Source organism: Kwoniella botswanensis, chromosome 3 (genome assembly GCF_036426115.1).
Source record: "Kwoniella botswanensis chromosome 3, complete sequence".
NCBI lineage: Eukaryota > Fungi > Basidiomycota > Tremellomycetes > Tremellales > Cryptococcaceae > Kwoniella > Kwoniella botswanensis.
Genome location: NC_088601.1, coordinates 1915982 through 1937214, shown reverse-complemented (window position 1 = coordinate 1937214; position 21233 = coordinate 1915982). Strand labels below are relative to the sequence as shown.

The following is a 21233-nucleotide window of genomic DNA, read 5'->3' as shown; positions in this document are numbered from 1 at the left end:
GTGATTTTGGTATATACTGTTCATACTATATCAAACAACCTCGACCACTATCTCAACACCAACACCAATCCCATGCATATAAACATAAACACAGAAACACCGTTCAAGCTTTATCCTCTCTCTATGTGAATGGACGTCTTTTGACGTTTGCGTTGCATTGGTTTTATCGATACTAATTACCATTCACCTGCCAAATTGAAATCCAAAGATCATCAGCTCGACTATCATTCGTGCCCAAAGAGATAAAATAACCCACCTTATTCTTGACAGTCGTCAAATACTGAGCATAACTACTCATATGATCCATCCTATCTTCAATCAACAAACTCAGAGCCCACGATCTCAATGCAGGTTCAGCATCCGATTTCACCACATAGACATGAGGTCTATATACACCTCTTCTTAATTCTCTAGTCTTCGCTATGATATTATTAACCCTTTGGGAGAATGGGTTATCCAACAGGGGTAAAGTCGATTTACCACCTTGAAGTTCACCGTAATCGTTCAAACCGAAGACATCTTGAATTAGACGTGGGACCGCCTCGTGTCCTACCCATATGAATATATTCTGCGAATCTTCGATAAGGAACAATCCATGCCTTTCTAATCTTTCTGAAGTCAAGTTAAGCGCTGGGGGAAGTACCATCTGTCCAGTATCACTGTTGATATTACCAGCTTCGTTAGGCATATTGTGTAAAGAGTAGAATCTTGGGTGTATGTAGGGAACAAGCGATTGACATGGTAAAGTAGTTAACAAACATTGAGCATAGGCTCTAAGATCGGGTGGGATAGATGCACCTTCTCGAAGCCCAACGTGTTTCACTAATCCACAACATAACAATGGTAATAATTTGAGGTTTTCTGGTACAGCCAATTGTGCTGATGCACCACCGGAGGAAGAGGTAACTTGATTCTTGTATACCGCCAACATATCACTGAGGTTCTTCGTGATGGTGTTCCTAGCATCGTCTAGCGAATGTGACATCGATCTCTCCACAGCCTTATTGGTAAGGTAGGTAGCGATGGCAACTTGATCTGCTGAACCGTATAATTCCGAGATCGAATCTGTCGTAGGCATAGCTTGAGTGATTACTCTAATTCTTCTCTCACCATAACAAGTGGTATGTAAGATAGCAGTTTGAAGTACCACAAATGATCCCTTTATATCATCTTCAAGTTGTAACTCAATGACATAATTTTGATCGGTAGGAACAACAGGTAAAGCCAACAAGTCGGTAGATCGAATGAAGAAATTACCATGGAAAGCGGACATCCTTATACCTCTCGTTGCTCTAACTCTAATCACAGCTTCTAAACCCATAGGCATAGCGAGGACTTTACCGAACTCAGTCGCGAATTTGATGGCATCTTCTGATCGTGAGGCGTTGAATCCAGGGTACAAGTAAGTTTGACCAGCTGTATATCTCGGTAAACAGGATAAAGTAGCTACGTCGGTATAATTCGTAGAGAAGAGGAACATGTCAACGGCAACTTGTTGTTTCGAACATTCAATGGCGAAAGTCTTGTAAAAGCTCGAAGCGGCATTGAGCAAAGATGATTCTTTGGATGTACCGAGTAACTTTGGATCATCTCTAGCTTTCAATGCTCCTTCACCTAATGTCGGTAATGTCGCGGTGAGAGCAATGATCTTACCACCAATTTTACCGATAAGTTGATGAGCAGCTTGAAGACCTGATCCAAGGGCGTTGCCGACCGTGTGGGAATCTTGGAACATGTCGCTCAACTTGCCCAAGAGCGATTCGATGGCTGGACGAGATTCTGTCAAGTTGACAAGTAAATCGACGGGTTTAGGTAAGAAGACATCTGAAAGATCGGATACGACCAACATGGAAGCCTCGGTGGCACCGGCAGGTAAGGAGAAGAAGTGAAGTGAAGTTGATACAGCTATGATAGCTACTTTGGTTCGATTGTCGGCATTAGGGATATTATCCAGACTTTCCAAGATCGTTCGAGCTGCGACAGCCACCATACCTGATTGGATGGCTTGTTGGGATACGTCAATGACAAAGGCGTATACGGGTGGTTGAGGTGGTCTAACCATGTATTCAGTCGGGGCGATGAATTCGACGACTGAATGGTTGAGTTCTTTCCTTGACCATCGATCGGCAGGTTTGTTCTCGGCTTGATTCCAGTCGAACAGTTGAGGTACTTCGTTACTTAATCCACACATACAACATTTCCACCTATTACCACCTTCGATGAATGTGACGAAAGGGTTGATATACGCTCTACATCTTCTACATCTGGCGATAACACTGTCTTCTACGACTGGTACGGGATCGTCACCGTCGACTTCTCCCCTGTACGATCGATAGGGTGCCATGACTAAAGCTAAGGGCAGTTTCGATTTGTTGAGAAGAGATTGAGTGGTAGGCATGGACGTTAAGGTACATCGTTGGTAGGAGGGATCAGGTTGGATGTGTGGAGAAGCAGTGACAGCTGCGTTGGGAGGAAGGAGGTAAGGTGGTGGTGGTGCATCTAATCCTGTTACATCTGGTTGCATACCGATCAGGTTGACAGTTTGGATTTGATGGAGTTGCTTTCCACCTCCATAACCGACGTTCATCTGTTGGAATTGATTGGCCATCTGGTCAACGGGTTGTTGACCAGGATAAGCTGGTTGTTGCTGTTGACCATACGCGGGTGCAGGTGCGGCACCACCGTAAGCAGGTGCGGGTGAGGCCCCATAAGCAGGCTGTTGTTGCTGTGCGGGATCAGCTCCACCGAATCCAGGTGTGAAATACTGAGGTTGTTGCTGTTGCTGTTGTTGATCGGGATATCCAGGTGCTGCTATAGGTTGTTGAGGTTGGGTATCATATCCTCCTCCTCCATAAACCTGCTGGATCTGAGCAGTGGGATACTGCCGACGTCCTGGTCGGTGGTGAGTGGAAGAGGGTTGAGGAGCAGGAGAGACGGAAGGGTTGGATGAGCCGTAGGAAGGTTGGGTCGGGGCTTCCCATTGAGATCTACCGGTGGATTGTTCTGTGGTTTTGTGCGTCAGCTCACTTCAAATGGCATAGGGATAGCTATACTCACCGACATAGACATAAGCATTTGATTGTGGATCCCTACGACGAATGATTAGCTGTTGTGCGATTCAGTGAGAAACCGTTAACTCACCATCTGGCCTCCCAACCTTGCGGGAGCATGACCTCTTGTGACATTTTGCTGGCAGGTAGGTCTATAGGATACAGTGAGATCGAATGAGAAGGAGAGTTTCTAACGAACGTCTATAGCTGACAATCTGTCCTCTTTCGAGGTATGATCAGTGACGAGGCAGCAACAGCCAGCAACGGGCAACAGCGCGTCAGCATCCGGCATCCAGCATTCATTGATACGATGACGTGCCACTCTCCCGGGAATAACCGGTGATACCGCAAGTAGCCATCGTGGTATGTGGCCCCGCGTCACTTCTCTCGCTCACTCGCTGCTGTTTATCTAGAATCAAAGTCATCTCTTGAGCTTGAACTGGAGAGATATCTCACTCAACGTCTGTCACTACATCAAGAGAACTCAACAAGGATGCTGCAGACAAATCTACTAGCGCCAGGACATGCAGATCTGGTCACCCGTGAGCTGTTCGATCTTCGACTACGCTTGGTCGGGTCATAGCTCATCATATGCTAATCACCCTCCTTTCTAGACGTGACATATGATTTCTACGGAGAACGATGTGAGCTCTTGCGACGATGATGGGGGTATAGGCATGAGCTGATCAGAAATACACAGTGGCGACGTGTTCGGCCGATCAGAAGATAAAGCTATTCAGGAAGTCTCATGAAGGAACATGGGATCAGGAGACCGAGTGGAAAGTGAGCTAAATTCCCTCCACTAGCATGTCGATAGGTAACACCTTGAATCCTACTGACTGATTTTCACAGGCTCACGACGCACCTATATTACACTTATCATTCGCCCATCCAGTACACGGCTCACTCCTAGCTTCGTCATCGCATGACCGTACAGTCCGAATATGGGAAGAACCGACAGGCCGCGAAAGGGAAGGAAGATGGATAGAACGAGCTGTCTTGACGGGCGCGAAGGGAAGTGTGAAGCAAGTAGAATTTGGAACAGCCGATGCAGGTAGTGAACCTAGAGTCGTGAGTGTATCTCTCATTTGACATCATCCGGTATCATGTCCAATCAGCTCATTTGTTGTGACTGATGGGGTTGGACAGGCAACAATATCTACCGATTCATATTTACGTATCTACTCATCCGCCGACCCCTCTCTATCAGATTGGTCACTCCTCCAACCTATACATATACCGACTTTACCTCCTCCTGGATCGAGCTCGAACGAGGAACCTCCCATAGATGGGGGAAGTACGAACGAATTAGCTCAGGGAGGATGGGGTCTATCATGGTGTAAAGAAAGATGGTGGGGATCGATCATAGCTGTTTTCTCAGGTATATCACCTATAGTGAAAATTCTTTCTATACCAATTGATACTTCTTCATCGGCAAGTTCGATAATGTTTCTCAATCCCCCATCATCATCTTCGACAGCTCCTCTAACGAGTATAGCCTGGGCGCCATCTTGCGGTAGATCATATCATCTGATAGCTACTGGTAGTAGAGATGGGACTATCCGGATATGGAGGTTGGAACCTCCCGTTGAGAAGCTACGAGTGGATTATAATGACGATGGGTACCATGATGGTGTGGGCGGAAGCGCTCAGTGGAAAGGTGATTGTGTGGCGGACTTTGGTAAAGGTGGCGCGAGGATTGGAATGGTTGATGTGAGTATTATCATACCAAGGGATATCAAAGATTTGATAAGCTGATGGATATTCTGGGTCAGTGGAACGCGACTGGAACGACGTTGACAACAACGGATGACGAAGGTGTAGTGAGGATATATAAACGTGAGTCTGGTGGATCTAGGTTTGCAAACCACAGGCTGACAATACTTAAATGTCGATTCCAGCTACATACGCAAGAAGCTGGAAGCTGTTAGGCCAGATGACAGCTGAGGAGCCACCTCATGAAGATGGAAATGGACAATAGCAGAGAAGCGTTGCTGTAGATGCACCCTATAATCGAACTGCGGGGGGAAAGACGATACGATCCATTGATCTACCTCCATTCAAGAGGGGACTACAAGAATACTTACCGCTGAGAACGGCATTTGGTCGTTGATTCTCATGTACTAAAAAGCAATTACTGAAACGTGTGATATCATACTGTATTGAATTTTACCCAGATTGAATCTTCTAATTCTGGCTAACTGATCCGGTCCTGTGTCTTTCCTTACCCCTCACTGATAAAGCATCTTGATTCCTCTGGATTGACAAAAGGAGGCTAGCACATCGCCAAAGGTGTTCAAAGGATAGTGAGAAGTCAAGTCCGACAAATTCGGGGTTTCGGTCTCCTTCGACTCAAAACGGATGATGCCAATACATCCTTTGATCGCGGCGGGACTCATCCTGTTGTTCCAGGTTGACAATTTGACTTCCGACGAGTGAAGTAATTTCATTGCAAGGTATAAAAAGGGTACAGCGCACTTGGATAAATGTGAACATCTATCTATCTTCCCTGTCCTGTCTTCACTGCTCCTTGCGTTGTCACATCCACTTACAGTCTCCTTTCATAAACAAGTCATCATGTCTAATAAAGGATCCAATTACCATCACTACACCAGCGGTGCTACAGGAAGCTCCCTGGGAAGTATTCCCGAAGGTGAAGCTGTAAGCGATCAGCAGACCTATCAGTCCGGTGATGGGACAAGCGTTGAAGACATCACGGCTTTTCTGGAAGAATTCAAGATTAACCATCCGTCGGCGAGTTCGAACGCCCCTTTCTCAGCTGAACATCGACGAGGTGAAGCTATACCTGACTATTATGGGTCTTCTGTACCTCACACTGACACCGGTCCTAGAAGTGTATATGATATGCCAGTAGGACAGAGGGATTATAGTGGATGGACTAGTGGTGGTGGTGATCAAGCTGGTACGGCAGATCCGGGAGATAAAGGGGATCTGCAAACTCATGCGGGTGATCATGGATTGAGCGAATATGCCAAATTAAGATTACGACAACAGCAGAGCGAAGAGATATCTGAGGCTGCCGCTGCTGCCAATTACCGAAACGGTAAGCGAAGAAAAGGATGTTGAGATGGTTCGAAGTAGAATTACCGACTGTATCCTTATCTAGTCATTCTAGTACGATTGTGCTGTTCATAGAAGTAGAATTGATACTGATGGGTGAAACGAAGTTTTCAATGCAATACTGAACACTGAATGAGATCTAGATTAACAACCTCGTTGCTTATATGCTATATAGTGTACCTCTTCAAGAACGGTCGTCCTTGATTATCTGATTATCTGACATCATGGGCGTGAAATTCGCTCTCATTCACCAGAATCACTTCGCCCAGATATATTGTGCTGTATTGAGATGCCTGTCCAATGACCGTCGGCTCACCCGCAACATTGGCTTAAGTGAGGGGTCACTGCTGTAAACCAGGCAATGAATGTCTTGTCATGATGAGCCAAAAAATAAAGGATGTTGTATGATGTCAAATAAAGGATACAAGGTTCCTTGTGCATCCAAAGCTACTGTCCCAACCAGAGAAGCAGCAAAGTCATCCATGTAAGGACAGGAAACATATAAATGTACTCCACGGGTATTGATTGGATCGATGCGCCTAGTGAAAGCCTTCACGCAAAGTCATTCATATCATTCATATCATTCATATCATCAGGGTATCTGACTACAGTACAGAAAGAACTTTAACAACATGGCTGCAGATAGTCGACAATCTTCTAGCGTGCAGAGCAGAGGTTCAGGGGCGTCAACCAATGGCACAATGGCAATGTGGTACAAAATGGACGATGGTCAGTTGATTTCTAGCACAATCCCGGCAAATTGGGATACTCATCTTAAAAAGTAAGCTGTGACATTTGCATATATATAAGACGACTGGGTTTGACTGTTAAGTGGTACGACAGGACTTGTACGTTGGGGGGCCAAACTGTCAGATACTTTGATACTCAAGATCTGGAAACGCTCGGGGCCATGGAGAATGAGGGAAGTAACGGAGATGAAGTTGATCGGTAAATTAACCTAGGATATTTCACACTCAATCTGCGGATCTTCTCTAATCCTATGTCTGAAATGGGTTTGCCTTTCCACATGCCAACAATCCGTGTACTCCTATATGGCCCTCATCTACTATGCATACAATATTTCACGTATACTACGAATAGCTCGACAGACATACCTCTAACTAGGTGATTTGCCACTCGCTTTTTTGCCACCCACCGTCCCCGCATGTCATCATCATCTTTTCGGATTCCACACTTTTTTATCTAATCTCCAATGTCACTTAACACCAAACATATAATATCGTACAGTATACCGATTTAGATAACTTAGAAGAAAGTAGAGTGACGAATTAGATTTGACAGCTTCCTGGCATTGTGCATAAATTTGGAATGAATGTGAACACAGATATACGATCGAATCTAGATAATCTCCCGGATGATGTGTTAGGTATAATTTTCAGACAACTGGATCTCAATGAGTTGATAGATCTGAGAAGAGTAGGGAGGGGCATGTATGATAGGGTGAGTACAGCGTGACGATGCTTCTCATTCCGTCTTATATTTCCCCAGCTCATCTCTCCTCACCCCAATAATCTCTCATTGACCTTCACATCGTTTATACTTCTCCAGGTAACATCCCTTGGTATTCCCCTTTACCTCTCGTCCCACCGTCAATCTCAAATCACCCTCTTCCCCTCTCCAGATCAATGGGATCCACTTGATCTACTAAAGCACAATCACTATATCAATCGATCACTGGCTAACCATCGTTTCCACGCTCTGCAAGTGGGTCCTACATGGTCGAAAACCGTCATACCGACTCTAGAAATAACCTCCAATAAGTTAGTCGTAGGCGTAGGAAGTAAGGTATTGGTTCATCCCTTAGGTCCAATCTCAACCTCAGATCGTCATGGTGGAAAAGTGATAGATCGAGCTGTGGAATATGATGTAAGGACAAAGAAGGATCAAGGTGGTAAATCAGATATAATTGGTATCGTACCTATAGATGGTGGATCAAGTGGGGAACACATAGTGGCTCAATTTGATGGTACGATTCAACGAATTCATCTTCCATCTTTATCTTCATCATCAGATATCGATATCTATGAATATTCAACAAATCCTACGCCGTCCATCAAAGCTAGATATTCATCTTTTACTCAACCGAAAGAATCGATCAATACATTAACAGGTACCACCGATGGTCGACAATTCATGACTACCTCTGTATCAGGTCGAGTCAACATTTACACCACCAATTCACCTTGGACCGAGCCATCTTTTGTTCAATTGAAATCGCCCAGAGCATGGTCATCATTATTGAGCAATAGTCATGATAGTTCGGTTGGACCAATGGCAATATTAGGTATACAAGGTGGAATGGACCTGTACAACCTTTTACCTACCGGTACATTATCACCTAATACAACAAATAGGAAATTGATAGGTCCAGAAGAACCATTATTATCATCACCATATTGTTTACAACTTCCTCCTACCAATCCTGATGGGACACCTCAAACTTCACATAATCCCAATCTACTTTTGAGTGGATGGTACGACTCTCATCTGCGTATACACGATTTACGTCTACCTAGCCAATTACCTGTTGGGCAATTCTCAGATCAATATACTTGGTCGGACGGATCGGCTTATTATTCGACTTGTTGGGTTGGAGATTACCACATTGCTGGAGGTACTTCCAAACATGGTACGATATCTTTCTTCGATATTAGAAATTCCAAGAACAAGAACAAGGATAAAAAGGATAGAACAGGTTGGTCATGTTTTTCACCCAATGGTAAAGGATCACCGGTCTATTCGATGAAATATGATAATGGAAAGATATACGGTGTGACGGAACGACGATCGTTCGTACTTTCCTTTGATCATTCTGGAGAATACAAGAATGGACTCCTGAGTGAGGATCTGCAACGAACCATGATCTTGCAGAGTAACAGGGATAGGGATAAAGGGAGATATGCACCGAATGGATATAAGGCAAGGGGTGGGAAATGGACTTGGTCAATGAGGAATGAGCAGGATGATAAGAATGGAGGGATAGCAGTGGGGTATGAGCATACGAGTAAAGGCGGGGTGGAACTGTTCGATTCGTTGGTGTCGGCTTGATCGATTGACACTTTGCTTTTGATCTCAAGTTCAGTTGTACAGTAGTAACGCATCTGCTAGAATAGAGTTGTAGATCATATAGAAGTAGATGTATCACTGACGTCCCGTTGTTGATATCAAACTCAAGCGGTTGATTGTATCACCAGGATCAATGCAAGACATCATCATATATAATAGTACAATCAAGATCTAGGATTTGATCAAAGCCCAAACGAAAACCAAGGTAAACTACGAAATCCACGATTCTTAACTTTTCACCCATTCGCAAACATTATACTTTGTTATTGCTTCGATCTGCTTCTTTCACGCTATGCCATCCAATTCACATTATTCAAATCCTGTTGACTCGCGTATACGTTCTGTTCATTCTCGTTTTCCAGTGTCTGACGGAACCGAAACCCATTTCGAATCAGCCGAATACATCTTCCAGTTGGTGAATGTCATTGACCCACCTCCAGCAGCTGAGACATGAGCTCGTCAACATCTTCAACTTTTGATCCTCCACATCCTGCAGCTATCAATCGTCTATACTTTGCGATCTGTTCGCTTGTTCCAGCCTACGAAAAGGGACAGGTTTCAGATATCAGTCCTATCGTATACCTTTCCATGTTGGATCAAGAATAGTCCAAGATTTACTTACCTCCGTCTGCGCTTTCACAAACTTCTCTATCAGTTCATTCTTCCTCTTTCGTTTCTCTTCAATCTCCCACCTCAACCTTTCTTCCTCAGCTTGAATCACCTCCTGTCCACCCACAGGTAAATTATGCAATTCATCCAAATCTGCCGCGGGGGATTGACCATTTTTCCACGCATTCTCTCTGTTCAATTCATCTTTCAACCAAACTTCAAACCCTTTCTTCAACTGTTTTTGAATTTTATTATTCAAATTCTTTTTCAACGTATTCAGCTCGTTTTTCTTATCTTCGATCGATAACGTTTTCTCATTCAGTGTCGAAATCAACTTGTTCGTCTCGGTCACTTCGGTATGTATAGAAGTCAACATTGCTTTAGCTTGAAGTATATCCCTTTCCTTCGATTTCAGCTCGTTATCAAAACTCTTAGCTAAACTCTGTATGTTACTCGTGATATCTTGTAATGCACTTCCTCCGGTTAATCTAGCAGCTTCACTAGAATACAATTGAGGGGCGAAAACAACTTTATCTTTATCTTTCTCTTTATTATCTCCCAACTTTGTTTCTCCAGATAATTGTCTTGAAGAACCACCACCAGTACCATTGCCATTGGTCTGTTGAACAGGTGAAGATCTAAACCGTTCATCTTCCAATATATAGTCTTCAGCAGACTTGAAATCTCTATTCTTGATTTTCGGATCAGCTCCATGATCCAATAAAGCTTTTACCAATCTTCTCGATCTGGCTCGGGCAGCAATCGTCAAGGCAGTTTCACCATCTTCATCTTGAAAATTGATCACGTCCGCTAATTCCTGTGGATAATCCGATAATCTAGATAAAATCGTTTCCATGTAATATTTCGCAGCGTGAGTTTTACCTTTACTCAAAGCCAAATTGGCAATGTGATGGAATACCGTCCGATTCTGTCTATCTATATTCAACGTCGATCGATGTAATAGTTCGTAAAGTTCGGGGAATTTCCGTATATCATAGTTGTTGGCGAACATTACACTTCTCATTAGAGGAGTTTGATCAGCATTGTTACCAATGAATATTGACGCTCCGGCCGTTAAGAGCAATTTGACCACTCTTAATCTGCCCATCGCACACGCCCAATGTAAAGCCGTATGATCATGGTCATCAATTCGACTGTTTGGATCGTAATCGTGCGGAGGTGATACGAGAACTTGTGGTATTTGAGGTGTATCCGATAAGAAGTAGTTCAATATCATCTCGGTATATTCTTTAGGACCTATGGAAGGAGCTGAAAGATCATCTTGATGATGTTGATGATGTAATCCACCTGAACCAGAACTTGAAGCTGGTAATAACCCCATTGCCAAATTCCTTGGACTCCCTTGAGGGGTATGTACGGCTGAATTACCCCGTATTCTACGTAATTGGGAATACTGATCTTGCTCCTGCTGTTGATCTTCATCCATCATCATCGTGGCTGCATTTCGTTTCCGCGATACCGAATCTAACGTTTCCATCTGGGGTAACAGGTTCATCTGAACGCCTAGAGGAAGGCCCATATGCATACCGTCGACATCCATCGACGGATGATGGTGGTGGTGGTTGTGTAAACTACTTTCACCTAATTCCACTTCCGAGGCTACAGGACTGGGCGTCTGACTCGACGAATCTGCATCTTCAGGTGAACCGGATGGGGTCTCTTCCACTTCTCCCGATCGCATCGTAGTGTCCATATCAGGAGTAGATTCCTGGTTTCGGTGGGTGGTACGAGAAGCTGATGCTGAAGCGGCCGCAGCGAGTTGAGCTTGAGCTTGTAGTGCTGCTGCGGAGGTTGGTCCAGTCTTCGAAGGTGTACCTTGCTCTTTGTTCGACTTGCGTTCTCTCTCTTTCCTTGATTTTGTAGGTGGTGCGACACTATGCTTGGGAGCTGGAGGAGGGGATACGGCAGTAGGGACATAATCGATAATGGGTCGTAGTAAATCTTCGACACCGTATTGCTTGGCTAATGCTAAACCTCGTTCGATGGGGATCCAGGTACCTGCGTGTCAAAAGGAATTGCATCAGCTTTCATCGTCGATATTGGATCAACATAGCTGACAGACCTTGGTATTTTCCATATCCACCTTGAACCTTCTCATGTTCACCTTTCTGCACTTCTCTTTCTAGCACTCTTGTACGTTGTGGTTTATCGAATCCTGCCACTTTGAGGATCTGAGTCGCGTTCAGATACGCGTCGGACCTTCTTCGCATGACCGCGACATCTCGACAGAGCATCTCGTAGACGGGACTTATAGATGATGATTTATCAGCTGGAGCCTAAAGAAACGATAGAAGAGACTCACACTCCACTATACGGTACAGAACGGACAAAGCAAGTGTCAGTAAGCTGGAATTTCTTCGGATGTCACGCCACAAGCAAGCGGGATCTACTCTTACCTATACGTGGCCTACATACGCGGAGAAAGCAGATGGTCAGCTCTGATCCGTTCTGCATACTTGGAATGATTACCTGATTTTCATACTCACCTTGAAGATGGTGTTGGGACCAGCCTCACCGCCGGGTGCTACATTCTTCTTACCCATCTTGGCCATCTGACAAAGGTAGAGGCGGAAATCGGATTGAAGATAAAACGCGCTTCTTCGGCGATATGTGGAAGATATTTATACCAGTGACTGACAGATAGGTTCGCTGGGCTGCTGTGTACGAAGATAGTCCAGGAGGATGTCTTGTTAATCGTTTCAAAAGTGTATGAGAAAGTCGAGAGGATGTCTAGCGGTGCTATAACTATAGTATGATCGCGTCTGTCTTTGGTAAAATCCGAATGAGAAATGCGTCGCGGTGAACATGGGGATACGAGAGTCATTGATCATTCGCGCGTGGTGGAGGACCTGTATGCCGGATATACCGTGATATCTCCGATGTTTGATCCCGTGTGGCGATCAATGCTTAAACGCAGGTGGAGGATGTTCATGTTCATCATGATTATGATTTTCGTTCGAAGGTAAGTTGGGTGAACATTCCAGACATGACATCCTCCAGTGACATGAAGATACAGTACGACACAACAAGATGAAGGTGAGCTGAAGGTCAAGAAATATTCATACAAGCCAAGACAGTTGACTTCATTGCGGTTCTGCAGATATCAAACACCGCACCACTCCATCTATCCAATCAAGAAGTACTCACCCATTTCCTATCACTCAAGGAGGACAACGATGCCTTGGTAGAAGCTATCAACTTAAAGAAGGCAAGGGATAAAGCATATGCCAAGAAGAAATATCCCTTGGAGAGGGATAACCCAGAGGATATAGATGATAGTTCTTTGTCAGAACGGATCAGTGAAGAAGAAGAGAAGAGGTTGGATATAGCGGAGAGGAGGGGCTGTAGTGATGAGTTGGTGTGGGTGCAGAGTGAGGTGAGTTTAACGCCTTCACTGCCGTGAAGGGGTTTACTCTAGCTACGGCAGTTCGGGGTGGGATGGGGGCGGTGTTTGTATCAAGGGTGGGAGGGTGGGATTACATCATATGGCAGCTTGGGGTGGGATGGGGGCGTAGTATCTACAAGGGTGGGAGGGTGGGACTGATATATAGTATAATGTTCTGCAGTAAAGCTGATCATCCATTATCACTCTTAGGTGATCAAGTACCTATGTCAACCGTATAACCCAACCTCTCGACAAACCGCCGACGGAGTAGCTAGACTAGCGGATGAATTGCAGGATCATCAATTGACGAAAGCCGAGGTGTTGCAGATCACGAATTTGGCTCCGACCGAAGTCGTAGAGTTGTATGCGGTGAGTAGTCTCATCTGCGTAGTCCGTCTCCCTTTCGTACAATCATCAGGTCCATCCTGGCCTCTCATTTTATGCAGTGTTATATACTTAGATACTATCTTTAGAACAGACTACCTTATACTGACATGACTTCTTCCCTCAGATCATCGAAGAACCCGACACACGATATTACCCCGACGCATCCGTCAAACTCGAAGAAATCGCCAACCAAATCTCCTCCACACTCTCAACACACCCACCACCCGAACTAGCTCAGTGGACCGGAGTTGGTAGTACGGGAGAAGATCAAGGGGAAGGGTACGAGCATGAATATGTGCATCAGGACGAAATGGAGATGGCTGCGATGGGTATGGACGAGCAGGAATACGTGTTTGAAGGTGGAAGGGATGGTGAGGGAGGGGTGGACGATGAGAAGGATGAGAGTATGGATTAGAGTACTCGTGTGTCACCAAGAAAAGAAATATACCCAAAATCAACTTTATATCAAGCATACATATACCCCCATCCATTACTGTATATATACTGCCACAACCATAATGAACAATATGATCAATATACCATCCGTTCTAACATATACCTCGAGTGGTCATTCTGATGGATCAACTCCATTGACCTCGAATTCGGACTCTACAAGGAACAAGCAACACGAAACGCAATTAGCAGCTTTCCTAGCATCCTAGATACTCGGACAACACTGTATTTCACAAGTCGATACTCACTGATCGTCTTCCTCGCCAAAATCCCGCAGGATGGTTCCCACCTTCAGTCCCATTACTGACCTCGATACCATTGGGGGTATGACGGACAGAGTATCCTTGCGAACTCGAAGCAGAATTGGAATTCCCCTGGCCAGTGGAGGAGTTACTTGTCGCATACTCGAATTGCGTGAGATTCGGTATCGGCAAAGGCAGTGGGGTTATTGGTTGTTCACCATTGGAGTACGACATATCGTGAAATAAATCGGAATCGTAATATGAAGTGAAGGAATGAATGATGAAGAGAAATCCGACCGACTCGTGCTAAATATATCTATCGTACACCAGGATACTTAGATCCTCCAGTCTTGGCTATCGACTGCCTGTGGCCGAAGAAAGGAGGATCGGATGACGCATTTTGGGCTTCGTGTGTGAAGATTTCCTCCTTATCGAGTTAAGAAATCTGTGACATTTCGATATATATACGTAATAAGAAAGGAAAAGCATCGAGTTGTCTAGAACTCGAGTGCTCTTTACAGAAATATCGTCATCCTTCTGCCTTCTTCCCAATTCTCACCGCACGTATCCGAAACCTCTCTTCTACGCATCCATTTACCTATCAACCCATCACTCATCTTTCGGCTTATCATCACTAGCTTCGTCAAACTTCTTATCGGTCCCAACGGCTCTAGAGGCAAATTCGATACTTCCCTTCACCTCTTCGGAGGACCTCTCATGGAGCTTGATGGATGAGTCTTTGACGGTATTGATAATGCTCTGGAAAGTATCGGATCGAACGATATCTCTAGTGGTACTGGATTTCGTACTGGTCCCCAGCAAGCTACAGTACAGAGTAGTTCGAATATGACGAGATCAGTCAATCAGTATAGGTAATCTGAAGGTACTGATCGGATTCGACTAACCTAATCAAACCTTTCACATCCCTTGCTCCGACATTGATTTTGGACTCTTCGCTCTGACTATCTACACCTTCGCCTTCATCTTTCCTAAAGATAGATGAACGATTGACATTTTGGATCGAGGAGACCCGATGTACGGTCTTCTGACTATCATCATCTGGTGTTTCGGGTAGATGAGGTGGCAAATCTGTATTATCGATCAGATCGGAATCTATATCAGGATTGGAAATAGAATCAGATGATTTGGTCATTCTGTTGTTGAACTAGTATGGAATTTTGGATCGGGAGTGTGATATAGATACAAAGATTGAAGGTGTTCAAGTACATACTATACGAAAACGGTATATATGCCAACGATGCGTTTGCGAGGTCTAGTATGGATAATATGCTGTGGGATTTCATGATCGGTGCTTGAAAGAAGAAGCAATTGTGCTTCTATAAGCATTTCGTAGCCTACAGTACTGATCCAGTCAAATGTGGGAGTCAAAGGATGATGAACATTCAAAGGAATGACATAATCATCAACACAGTTGATAGTATCCCTGAGTAGGCTTTGTTCGAGCCCCCTGCATATGACCAATGTTTATAAGCTATGGTATATGAGATGCATGGTATATATAACATGATTACAACAATTGTCGGTACAAGACAGGACTAATGCAAGCTAGGCTAGCCAGATTCAACTCTAGCTCTGAGAGGACGTAGAAGTCGTAGAAGATTCGCCTGACGAGGTTGAAGATGCAGTAGTCGATTGTTCGGATGAGAAATCAGAAGGGATACAGTAACGTCGCAGAAGTCTTTGGTAGGATGTGGCAGTCAGTAACATCATCTTAACATCACTTATCCTTCGACATCTTATATCTCATGCATGCATCATTGTATCGAGCGAAGAATCTGATGAAGATGTAGTACTAACCATGTGTATTGTTTATGATTGATCAGGTGAAAGCATATATTGCATTATATATCAGAAAGCATATAGTACAGGAAATGTATACACAAACGTGATGTTGATCTACTGTATTTACTGTATGTATAGAATACAACCACTATACTGAACGGTACTGTATTAATATAAAAATCGATCTTTTCTCTTGTCGTTTCTATCTTAGTTTTTGTTCGTCTTGTTCTTCTCCTTTTATCCACTTCAGAGACTGATTCACTAATCGTTGACTTTTTGCCTTTCTTTCCTCACCCACTCCCAAGCGACTTCCTCCGCAGCGGACTTTTGTCTACCATCTTTCCCAATCTCTTCCTGTACGTCCCTCAATAACATGCCATTACCCGCTATGATCCCCACCACGCAAGCCCAAGCTTCACCTAACTGTCTCCATGTGCTCAATCTACCTATACCGAGACAACACAGGTTCTGCCACACACCCTGTAAAATCTCCAACTTGGTCATCAACTGCTGGACCGGCATTTCCCCCAGTTTTTCGACGACCTTTCCTCGGGTGGTGCAGTTTTCTGGCAAAGACAGGAGATCAGGTATGAATGGTCGATGGGGATGATGTAAGTGTCGATGGATCAGTCCGAAAGTCTCGGGAGAAGGGAGAGGTAAAGGTACGATAGGTAGATGTAAAAATCCTTTCGTATCGACCACTGGCGATGGTACGGATGGTGTATCATTCTCGTCCGATTCGGATGACCAAGATGCATTTGACGATCCATCTTCTTCTTCGTCCGAAGGATCTGATGTTTCACTAGATTCGAAGATAGCTGGTAAAGCGGTTGATACTGCAGCTTCAGAAGGTGTTCGATAGTTTATCGAGGAGGAAGATGATGCTTGAGATGAAGTTGTTGGTGGTGTGGTAAGTTTAGGCCAGTATGCACATTGAGTGGCGAATACCAATGACCTATCCACGGTTATTTGGTCAGCAAGAAATTCTTCCAAATACAGTGTTGAAAGTCAATGAAAAGACTTACATCACTGGGACAATCATTTTGCCTTTTTGGCTTTCCGCTCCTTTCTTCATTATTCCCAATACCATATCCGGTTCTCTCCGCTTAGCCTTATCTGCCCAATGTGGCTTACTGCCTCCTAGTACCTCTGGAATGGCCAGTGGGAGTGTCGAAGTGGGCTGAACAGATGGGTCAGGGTGTGGGATAGTGGCATAAGGTCGGTACGCGAGAGTGATAGTTGATATAGATGGGAGTATGGGAGTAAGTCGATCAAGTATATATCCAATTGGCTAAAAACAACACATCAGCTCGATTCGTATCGAGTGATGAGTGGCTTGCTTGAGGGGTAACTTACGATATCTCTCAAGTCATCCATATCGATACTAGGTACAGGAGGGAACTTGGGATAAGGAAGCATGAGTGGTACTCTAACTTGACCTTGAACTTTATTTTCAGGTTTCCAAATTGATTTTCTCCATCTTTCTAACCTAACTCTATCCATCACACTCAACTTCTTACTTTCCTCTTCCTCTCTTTTCGCCCTCTCTCTTTCTTGAGATCTCAATTTGAGTGGAGTCGGACGAGCTTTCAACCCTTTCTTCGACTTTGTATTAATACCTGTACCAGAAGAAGAAGGCAATCTGTTGATTTTCGATTTAGCTCTTTGGATGGATGAGATTCGTTCTCTACCGTATGGTTTAGAAGCATGTTTACGATAAGTGAATTTCGGCGCTCGACCTATACCCAGACCTAATGGTTTCTTAGACTTTGATGACGGTGTGACACCGGATAAAGAAGTCTGAAGGGATGTGGAGATAGCATCGATATCGGTAAGTTCGAAGACGGATGGTGTAGGTGAAGCTGAAGGAGTGTTTTCCTTGTTGGAGAATGTTCGATATTGATGATGATGAGGCGATAAGTAAGTTGTCATGATGATAGGTAGGATACTGAAGTAACTCTACTTCATGGAGTCAGACAGAGTACAAGTACATTTTGAGAAAGGAAGATATAGAGGGAGTTATATACTTACGTTGAATCAACTTCTACCCTTTGTTATTGCTATCTGTATGGTGTTGATGTGAATTGCCACTTTTATTGGATTTACTGGAGTGTTCAGTGCTGTTGATAAGTATGTTGTTGTGATAAGTAAAGAAAATACCATCGGATTGGATGATCTCGACTGGAATGCAAATTAATATATGCTGCTTTACAATCATCCTTCACCATCTGATCATATATGATATACGGAAAGAAGTCAATGCATCGATGTTCATTGAATAGATGGTGAAGTGTCAAAGGTCCTTTGTATCTCTGCTATTGCCATCATCCAACATTCACCACTCGCTTTTGGTAATGTTTCGTGGGTGATGTGTTGTGTTTCGTGTGTTTATAGTTTTATATCTGTTTAGTTTGATTACTCACTGAAAGCTATTTTGATCGGAACTTTCCCTATCCAGTGTTTTTGAAGTTGTGTGTTTGTGTATGAGTTGTGTCTGAGCGAAGATCATTGGTAGGAGTACCAGGTGAAAGGCTTTCAGGTATAAGGTCGATAACAGTCAATCCTTGCTCGTATCTCCCATCTCTCTTTTACAGAAGCATATCATCGAATACTCCGTGAGCACCCAACACAAGCATCACTAACGATGTTCCCCCTGATTTTCTCCCTCAAGGTGTATATTGAAGAGCTCATTCAAGCATTACCCCACTCGATGAGAAAGGTGACGAGGTGATGAAAGCGGAACTGATGGTTGCTATCCAACACAAAACACAAGACATACAAAACACGAACCGTGCGTTTTGTAATTTTTTCAACGTTGCCACTTGGCCTCTTTGATGGTTACGTCCACATTACCACTTCACCAGCTCATCACCTTACACATCCCGATTTCATACATATAAAAACAACAAGAGCGATCATGCATATGGAGACTGGTCATAAACCTCTGCTTGTATACCATCACATGTATTATTTATTTCTTGTCGTTACCAGAGTAAGAGGTAGATTTATCACCTGATGGAGAAGTGTATTCGGCATATCCATTACCTATGCAATACTTCGCACATCAGCCATAATCTATCCACAGCAGATGATTGACTTACCACTGTTGTAGTAGGTCGATCCATTGGTATTGGAATAGTAGTATGATCCATTCGAGCTAGAATATTCCCAAATACTGAGCAAGTTTCTCTTCAATATTCGGGAGGTGATCAGACGAGAACTCACTTTGAACAGTGGTAACCTTGATTTCCACTTGAATCGACTCTTGTGTCGTAACTATTGCCCTGTTCAAACAATCCTCGCGTCAGTACATAATCCATGTATCAAAGACTTGTAGTCTACCTACTTGCGAGTTGGTACCATAACCTGTAACATGGTCTTTTGAAGGCATTTTGGTGATGTGACGTGGCGTGGTAGGTATTATATCAGCTCAAACAAGCAAAATGAGTGAAAGTATAAGTAGTCGTTAGGATTGACATATGGAAGTCAGTCCCCCTTTCCTCTTATATGCATCATGAGATGAATTGACAGTTTACCAGCACAACAAGATTGTGGAGCTGATGTTGATGGTTGTCAAGACCACAAGACACCGTGCTCATCGTAGCACAGGTTAGAGGATTTCAAGTGTGTCAAAGCGCATTACCATACAGACACAGTACATGTATCCCATTTGATTCCATTCCTTGATCAGATGTCAGATATCTTGGAAGCCACATTACCGCATCCATACGATAAGTAGATCATTGAAGTCGTTCCGAAGCCAAGCCACCTTATGCATGTGAACGTACTGGAATATATCATCACTGATCATATGAAGTATGGCGGTTACTCACGTTTTTAATTAGATCAATACATCTTAAAGGGTGGGATGATCGTGATAGTGAGACATCCGATGTTAGTTAGTTACCAATTGCGGTCACTCCGATGGCACCCCTTTAACAGGTGCTACCTGTTCAAATACCGTTCATTACCAGCATGAATTCTATGCGTGCGCATCGGAAGACGTAGTCAGTACTTAGTGTGGTCTAAGGTTAAATGCATGTCAAGGAAGCCTAGAAGAACGAAGAAGAGGTCAAGCAAGCCATTTTGTCTAGCTTGTACTAACTTCGGATGCAAATAACCGTACTGTACCCTTAAAAGAAGAAGATCGACAGAAAGAGCTTTCTAAACCCACATAGCAAGTTGCAATATCGGTTTGAAGAGACATATTCCGTCGCGTGATCCGAGCTCAATTAGCCGATCATTCACGGACATGCTGTTATGTCTTGATATTCTGTGTTCAGAAACCCGTTACGAAAGGAATCAAGCGTGTCACCGTGTGCAACCCGACCCAGCTTGTGAAAGCCCACTGAGCAGTATGAGGGCATCATCAGTGGCCCCCCATAGGTGATCCAGCTGATCTTCTTTGATCAACATGTGTATCGATTGATTGTACAAGTATATAGCATTCTCGCCAGATGGGACCTTGAGGGAATTAATTGTCATGAACAGCGAAAAGATCGGCGAATCGGATTAACTTGGTTCATGAGGGATAAACATGTAGATCACGTTTTGTGAGCTATAACTCGTTCCTGGAAGTGAACTACCAGAAAAAAAAGAAGAAAAAGTTTTCGATTTTCCCCCTTCTGACTGGGGAATTGCCTTTACGGTATCAAACAGCGCCATCTTACCCTATTTGATCATCATCATCATCATCCACACCCAAACTCAAATCACTTTGCGCTCTTACTCTACTCAACCACCTGCACCTGCACCTGCACCGTCACACCATCCCATCATATCGGATCACAATTACACCTTCACAACGTAAACCATCAATTGGCTGCATATCGGTCTTCCAATCTGGCGTAGGCTTAGGGAAGGAAAAACAGGAAACAGACGTCGTGTCCTGTCTTGCTGTATAGGTTCACAGCGTAACCCTCACCACACCATACTTCACCCTCTTTCCATCCATCCCACCTTCATAGGCCGACACAGTAAGGAAAAAACGAGATCGACGTTACACAATCAACCCTTAACATTAACCTGGAACAGCCGGATCGTCGTTAGTGGGCACAACATCAATTAAGGAAGAAGAAGAAGAAGAAGAAGTCGGGAAAAACTTCGTATGTCTAA

The 21233-nt window shown here is 44.0% G+C and overlaps 9 protein-coding genes across 9 annotated transcripts; 4 read left to right on the top strand and 5 right to left on the bottom strand.

Annotated features, from left to right (window-relative positions):
• Positions 1–172: 172 nt before the first annotated feature.
• On the bottom strand, positions 173–3185 carry L199_008598 (protein transporter SEC24; the record flags this gene model as incomplete). Its single annotated transcript, XM_064894277.1, has 3 exons — positions 173–3003; positions 3058–3089; positions 3142–3185. 3 exons carry the CDS (start codon positions 3183–3185, stop codon positions 173–175), a joined length of 2907 nt encoding a protein of 968 aa, XP_064750349.1.
• Positions 3186–3543: 358 nt separating this feature from the next.
• L199_008597 (uncharacterized protein) lies at positions 3544–5031 on the top strand (the record flags this gene model as incomplete). The annotated part of the gene is made up of 7 exons (XM_064894276.1): positions 3544–3592; positions 3665–3694; positions 3751–3833; positions 3903–4121; positions 4200–4763; positions 4826–4889; positions 4952–5031. 7 exons carry the CDS (start codon positions 3544–3546, stop codon positions 5029–5031), a joined length of 1089 nt encoding a protein of 362 aa, XP_064750348.1.
• A 596-nt stretch (positions 5032–5627) lies between these two features.
• L199_008596 (uncharacterized protein) lies at positions 5628–6137 on the top strand (the record flags this gene model as incomplete). The annotated part of the gene is made up of 1 exon (XM_064894275.1): positions 5628–6137. One exon carries the CDS (start codon positions 5628–5630, stop codon positions 6135–6137), a length of 510 nt encoding a protein of 169 aa, XP_064750347.1.
• Positions 6138–7460: 1323 nt separating this feature from the next.
• L199_008595 (uncharacterized protein) lies at positions 7461–9200 on the top strand (the record flags this gene model as incomplete). The annotated part of the gene is made up of 2 exons (XM_064894274.1): positions 7461–7592; positions 7701–9200. The coding sequence occupies 2 exons, from the start codon at positions 7461–7463 to the stop codon at positions 9198–9200; spliced, it is 1632 nt and encodes a 543-aa protein (XP_064750346.1).
• A 440-nt stretch (positions 9201–9640) lies between these two features.
• L199_008594 (uncharacterized protein) lies at positions 9641–12391 on the bottom strand (the record flags this gene model as incomplete). Its single annotated transcript, XM_064894273.1, has 4 exons — positions 9641–9757; positions 9841–11846; positions 11911–12124; positions 12335–12391. The coding sequence occupies 4 exons, from the start codon at positions 12389–12391 to the stop codon at positions 9641–9643; spliced, it is 2394 nt and encodes a 797-aa protein (XP_064750345.1).
• Positions 12392–12878: 487 nt separating this feature from the next.
• On the top strand, positions 12879–14035 carry L199_008593 (uncharacterized protein; the record flags this gene model as incomplete). The annotated part of the gene is made up of 4 exons (XM_064894272.1): positions 12879–12884; positions 12949–13224; positions 13444–13602; positions 13745–14035. The coding sequence occupies 4 exons, from the start codon at positions 12879–12881 to the stop codon at positions 14033–14035; spliced, it is 732 nt and encodes a 243-aa protein (XP_064750344.1).
• Positions 14036–14924: 889 nt separating this feature from the next.
• L199_008592 (uncharacterized protein) lies at positions 14925–15468 on the bottom strand (the record flags this gene model as incomplete). The annotated part of the gene is made up of 2 exons (XM_064894271.1): positions 14925–15138; positions 15221–15468. 2 exons carry the CDS (start codon positions 15466–15468, stop codon positions 14925–14927), a joined length of 462 nt encoding a protein of 153 aa, XP_064750343.1.
• Positions 15469–16379: 911 nt separating this feature from the next.
• L199_008591 (uncharacterized protein) lies at positions 16380–18050 on the bottom strand (the record flags this gene model as incomplete). The annotated part of the gene is made up of 3 exons (XM_064894270.1): positions 16380–17073; positions 17144–17409; positions 17475–18050. 3 exons carry the CDS (start codon positions 18048–18050, stop codon positions 16380–16382), a joined length of 1536 nt encoding a protein of 511 aa, XP_064750342.1.
• A 1039-nt stretch (positions 18051–19089) lies between these two features.
• L199_008590 (uncharacterized protein) lies at positions 19090–19509 on the bottom strand (the record flags this gene model as incomplete). The annotated part of the gene is made up of 4 exons (XM_064894269.1): positions 19090–19163; positions 19220–19275; positions 19344–19402; positions 19465–19509. 4 exons carry the CDS (start codon positions 19507–19509, stop codon positions 19090–19092), a joined length of 234 nt encoding a protein of 77 aa, XP_064750341.1.
• Between the last annotated feature and the right edge of the window lie 1724 nt (positions 19510–21233).